General features: G+C 34.3%; 1 protein-coding gene across 1 annotated transcript; it reads right to left on the bottom strand.

The window, feature by feature from the left end:
• Positions 1–251: 251 nt before the first annotated feature.
• LOC116013873 (cysteine-rich receptor-like protein kinase 2) lies at positions 252–3,080 on the bottom strand. Its single transcript, XM_031253831.1, has 8 exons — positions 2,652–3,080; positions 2,151–2,572; positions 1,923–2,048; positions 1,695–1,804; positions 1,390–1,600; positions 1,068–1,299; positions 841–991; positions 252–743 (listed from the first exon to the last, which is right to left on the bottom strand). The coding sequence occupies exons 1-8, from the start codon at positions 3,008–3,010 to the stop codon at positions 432–434; spliced, it is 1,923 nt and encodes a 640-aa protein (XP_031109691.1). The 5' UTR covers positions 3,011–3,080; the 3' UTR covers positions 252–431.
• Between the last annotated feature and the right edge of the window lie 3,285 nt (positions 3,081–6,365).

The following is a 6,365-nucleotide window of genomic DNA, read 5'->3' as shown; positions in this document are numbered from 1 at the left end:
TCAAGCCTTTGCAATGGAAGAGGTGTTAAGCAAAGGAATAATTAAAGAGCATTGTTCCATTATTCTTCAAAAATACTATTATTATAACATGTTTAGCTCATAAAATAAGTCAAGAAATAGACTAACATTTCAAAGAATAAACTTATTTTATTTATTTGTTTAGATTTTTTTATTTCCAGAAATAATATTGGGAACTATTCCTTTTGTAGAAAATCTAATATGGCATCTTGAGAAAATTCATGGACTCATAGTATCAGATATTCGCATGTCTCTCATTTTTTTTTTGAAACATAAAAAAATCATTGACTTACAAATATGCTTATATTTTGTTCTACATATCTATATTTATTTAAGGGTAAAAAAATCTATAAAAAATAAATAGAAACACGTCATAATTCACAAGCAAGCTAGCAAGATGAAAATAGGCGTAGCTAGCGGCCTGAGAAACGAGAAAATGAAATGGTGGCATTAGTAAGAATTGAAGTGTTCGTAGTTATAGGTATCCTCTTATTGAAATCAGTAATAGTGGTTGGCCTGTTTTGGGGTTTTTGAATTATTGAGGCATCAGTACTTGAAAGCATGACCACCACTTCTGACATGCTTGGCCTTATTTTTGAAGGTGATTGGGTGCACACTAGTGCTATTTCCAACATTCTCTTCACTTCCTCTGCTTCATACTCATTTGGGTCCAAATTATTGTCTACCAGTCCTAGATGTTCATCATTCTCGTACAATTTCCATGCCTGTATTTATTACAATTAGAATGATACATATATACAAAAGTCAAATATTGAATAATATATCAAGATAAATTGGTTGTTTCTTTAAACAAGAAATTACCAGTTCTAGGAGATACTCAGTTACAGGCTCAACTTTTAAGTCACTGCTCCGTCGCCCACTGATGATCTCCAGGATAACAATGCCAAAACTATAGATGTCAACTTTCTCTGATAAATGGCCATGAATTGCATATTCTGGCGCTGTATATCCCCTGTTATGTTGCAACAAGCAATAGTTAAGTGAAAATTAAACTAACGTAGAAAATAAAATAAGGTTGTTAGGCTTACAAAGTCCCTGCAAATTTAGTTGTAAGATGAGTCTTATTTTCTGGTAAAAGCCTTGCTAAACCAAAATCAGCTATTTTGGGTTGAAATTCGTCATCAAGTAGTATATTGCTGGATTTGATGTCTCTGTGTATGATGCATACATCGAATTGCTCATGTAGATACGCAAGACCCCTAGCCGTACCAAATATTATGTCTACCCTTTGTTTCCAATTAAGCATTCCCCGTTTCTCTCCTGCCAATTCATTCATGAAAAATGGGATGAGAAAAGTTTTATTTATATATATATATAACATACAAATATAATGTTTGAGGATGTGAGTACCATATATGTATTTGTCAAGGCTGGCATTTGCCATGTATTCATAAACCAGTATGAGCACTTTTCCATTGCCAGAATATCCCAATAGACGAATGAGATTAGGATGATTCGCATTTGTAATAAGACTAATTTCAGTCTCGAAGTTTGCTTTTGATCTACTAGAAATTGTTATCAGTTTCTTTACTGCCACCACATCTCCGCTTTGTAAGGTGCCCTGCAGTTTAGACATAAAAGATTAGAGTGGCGGCTTTACTTATATATTCTGGAATTTCATTCTGAATGCCCTCATGAGTTGTTGCTCAGATCACCTTATATACATCACCAAAACCTCCTTTACCCAGTATATTTTCTTCGCTGAAATTATTTGTTGCAGCTTTCAAATCTTTATATATATAGCTCTTTGCCCCCAAAATATTACCTATATATAGAAGAAGACAGTCCATAAGTTAACACATACCTAAACAATTTTAACCAACCGTGAAAAGAAGGGTAGAATTAATTATAAAATATGATGACTGCCACTAAAGGAACTTCACCTCTAATCCAAGCATTTTGCTTTCTTGATTGCAGATAGCAAAGGAAAAGGGCTGCTAATACCAAAATGATCCCTACAGTACCGACTACACCCGCAAGAATAGGTTTCTTCTTTCCTGAACTACTCCCTGGAGAAGATGGTACCAGTTAGGTGATGCTTTCAAGACTGAGTGTTTAAGAAATTAAAGATAACATATTATATTCTAGCTTATATTAATAGATATATATACCTCTTAATAGGAAGGGTGCTATGTCAGTTGTCTGATTATCAGCAAAAAAAGGAGTGTCTGAATATCTCAAGAAACATCCTGCATCCACAGCTCTTCCATCCGCAGAATTAGGTAAACAACCCTTTATGTTATTATAAACTAATGACAAACAGTCCTGACAGCTGCTTTCGCTCACGGTTTCAGCACATTGCGCCACCGCATAGGTGGTAGCACCACCACCACCAGTAGGAGGTTCCTCCTGCAGCTTTGCTGCAGCGAAAAAGCCATTAATTCTGGGCGTTGCAAGTAGAAGCTCATTTAGTAGTTGTTGTGCTGTGGCATTGAAAATATGTTGTTTGCTGGCAGTTCGATTACCACAAACTCGAAAGGTTCCTCCTATAATCTCATCTATAATCTGGTCATAGAAGTAAGTATTGCTGTACCTATACAAATTAAAACAAACAAATTAAGCAAAGGCACGTACAGGATTAAAGCATATGCTCCATCTCAACTACAACTCACCTTAAGAAGCAGCCATCAAATACGAGTGTAGCAGAGCTGACGGCGATGGGGCAGTCTCGGGTTACTAACACGGCGGCATCGAAACAGGCCACACAGTCCGGAGTGGAGAGGTACTTTCTGCACTGTACCATTGCGTAGACAGTCCGCTGAGTGGAGGTGGCAAAGCGTTTGTTGGCGCTGGATAACTGGTTTCTCAGATCAGCAAAGCTGAGGTTGAGTTCCCCTTTATAATCTGGCACATCGGTAACATGGTACGGGCCGCAACCCAGGTCGCCTATTTGGTTGGTTTGTGGGTCGGAGAATGCGGATACTACCAACATCAGCACCGCCAACCACCACCACCTGCCCGAGCCTGCCATGTACGACAATTATTGTTGTAGCTTGGCTCAAGGATCGGAGGAGAAATACACAAATTTGCATGGCTTGAAAACAGAGGGTAAATATATTGAAACTGTCTGGTATTGGTTTCCTGTCTTTCATTTTCAGGTAATATAAATGAAAATTTGACACAATTTGAAAGTCGAGGACTATGGGTAGGCAAGGTGGTAGTGTTGACCATTGACGAAGACTAAGGTGGTGAGCATTATAAGTTTCTAACGTTGAGGGTGACTTTGAGGGCCATGCATACTTGACCGCAGTCTTGTGTCGTTTTGGCTACGAAATGCAGTATTGAATTATTTAATTAATTAGTTAATATTTTAGATGACAGAGAAAAATTTGTAGTAATTATTCGGTGATATGAATTAAATAAATTTTATTATTATATAGTATTCTGTATTTATGTCATGCTTCATTTTGTTTATGGCTTGAATGTGGCATTGAATTATTTAATCAATTAGCTAATTTTTTTTGGGTGACAAGAGATGTTCATTAATAACCAATATTCAAAAGTGTGAATTGAGTAAATTCTGTTACTATATAATAGCCTATAGTAACGGCGTGTTTTATTTTTGTTACTGTTTGTTTAGAATGTTGAATTAAAATAGTTTTCAATTTTTCATTGAACCAGTGATGTGTTTGGTCCTTGGGGTTTACACATTAGAAATGAGAATAAAAAACATAGTTAGTGTTTGGTTGACAACATTTAAAAATAACTAATTTTGATTATCTCTTCAATTAAAAATTCCATTCCTAATTAAAAAGGAGTATCATTCTAATTTATTGGTAATCTAATTTTTAAGTTTATATTAGTACTTTTAGATTTTTGTTTTGATTTTTTTGTTCATATTGGTGCTTTGGATGTCATTATATTAGGATCAAATTTATTAATTTTTTATTTTTGTATTTTTAAAACATTTATTCCCATTATAGGTCATACACAACCAAACATTAATAATGGTAATAATTACAATTCCACCCTATTACCAAACATGCAAAATAGTGAAATACTTTTACCAAAATCAATTACCATTACTAAGTATTTGATTCTCATTCCGATTCTGATTCCCATATGCAAACCAAACACCCCCCAAATTGTAAGCACTCCATTATTGCTTGAAACACAACTGTTTAATTAATTTGCATTCGGCTAACCCAAGTAACGACTTTGAATGGTTCATATTACATGGTTTGAATTAAATTTGTGATAGTTCTTACATTATTTTTGAAGCGGTGTATTAATTCTTTAGATAACAATGAACTAATTAATTGAATTGAATTTATTTGTTTATCAATTTAATTGATTTCATTATCAGTTGTAACATTTTAGAAAATTTTCATAATTTCACCTGAAATACCAAAGAGTCACAGGAGATAGTCTATTGCTCGGACTTAACGAGAATTTGACTCTTCGTGCGTAACTTTTCAGATACTGTTCGTAGGTACTGCTCGAAGTAGTTCTCGTAGTATTACTCGAAGCACTCTTCGTTTGTACTACTCGAAGTACTATTCTGGAATATTAATTCTGATTCTATGGAATTAATTTAATTTTAATTTTTAGAATTAATTTTCAGATTAATGTTTGTCTGTTATGAAGGTTACTGATTGATTTGAAAACTAGTGTTAATGCTATGATTAAATGCTATTACTTTTTTAAAAAATGCTATTTAATTCTATCTCTCCTATACATACATTAGATGAGCAGAAGATTTTACAAACGAGCTAAAAAGCTCATCCGTATATTTTCTTCACAGAAAAACTCTGCTCATCTTCTTCTTAATAAAATTTGTACACATAGCTAGAATTCTACTCCACGAGATCAGAGTACATAAATCATTTTTCTATATTATTGGTGTGACTGTGTGAGTACCTATCAGATGAGAATAAGTCTTATAAAATTTGAGTGCCCTCTTTCTCCACCCATGGCTCCACTTTTGTTTTTTTTTGTTCTTTTTTCCAGGTTCCTCTTCAATAAATCCATGCCATTAGACAAGTCAAGACGCTTGTCGACAAAGAAGTCATCGGAAAATGTCGTCCGGACTAGCTATAAACTCATTTTCTAAATGTCCTTTCAGTGCTAAGAAAGCTTTGCATTGAACCAAATTCTAAGCACTCCATAATTATATTGCTTGAAACAAGTGTTTTTTTTTTTTTTTGAAAATAGAAACACAAGTGTTTAATTCATTTGCATTCAGCCAACTAACTCAAGAAACGACTTTGAATGAGTCATATTACATGGTTTGGATTAAATTTGTGATAGTTCTTACAATATTTTTGAAGGGAGTACAGTGTATTATTTAGATAACAATGAACTAATTAATTGAATTGGATTTATTTGCTTATCGATTTAGTTCATTTGATTATCAGTGGTAACATTTTAGAAAGTTTAAAATTTGATAATTTTGTTTGAAATATCAATTTCACCAAATTAATTATGATGGTCCCAGTTGAATGCTAGTAAAAGTTTAGTTGGTATAATTTTATGACTTTTGAGCAGTCACACAATTGTTAAAATAATGAGTATTTGAGAAAAATATTAAGAAAATATATCGAAAAGCATATGTTGTTGGAATTTCATTTGGAACAGCTGAATTATTGCTCCAGTGATTGTTAAAATTAGGAGCATCTGACACACATCCACTTGAATTTGAGGATGTTGGGTGAATACCAACATAGGCAATATATGGGCATGGATGAGTGGTTAATCCAGATGAGCCATATATCTGCAGGGTGTACGTGTGGGAGGAGGTTTTATACCAATAATAAAAAGTTTGTTGATCATTTTAAGCAAATTCACGAACTTATTATTAGTGAAACGGTTAAATCAGATAAAGAGTAGGAAGGGGAGTAGGAGGGTGAAGTTGGTTGCGAAGTATGCAATGAAGATGCAGAAGTATAAGAATGCTGCTAGAGATATTTTTACACGAAAATTGGGGTATGTTTTGTCAAAGAGTTGATCTTGGTTTTTAGTATATAGCTATCTGCCATTTGTACTCAATGTATTTAAATTACTTTGGTGTAGCTAACTTTGCCATCTGGGGAAACTAGCTTTTAATGAGTTGTGATCTTATCTCTTAGCTTCTGGTTTCTCCTCACTGGTAGCTATATTGTCACAGACAAAACAACATTTTCATAATAGGGAAAAGAACAAGTCAGCCAAAAAAAAAAAAAAAAGAAAAAAAAAATTAAATTGGAGACATAAATGAGGCACCACTCGGAGCGTAGTGGGGCACCCCTCTCCGCGAGGCGGCTGACTTTATTTGGAACATGTGAAGGAGATTTGACCTTTGCGATCAAAGTAGGCATGCAGGCGTCCTGGTGAGCGACCATGCCGTC

The sequence above is a fragment of the Ipomoea triloba genome, chromosome 3, assembly GCF_003576645.1.
Source record: "Ipomoea triloba cultivar NCNSP0323 chromosome 3, ASM357664v1".
In the NCBI taxonomy this organism is placed as follows: Eukaryota; Viridiplantae; Streptophyta; class Magnoliopsida; order Solanales; family Convolvulaceae; genus Ipomoea; species Ipomoea triloba.
Note: the sequence above shows the minus strand (reverse complement) of the source record. Positions and strands in the feature narration are given on the sequence as shown.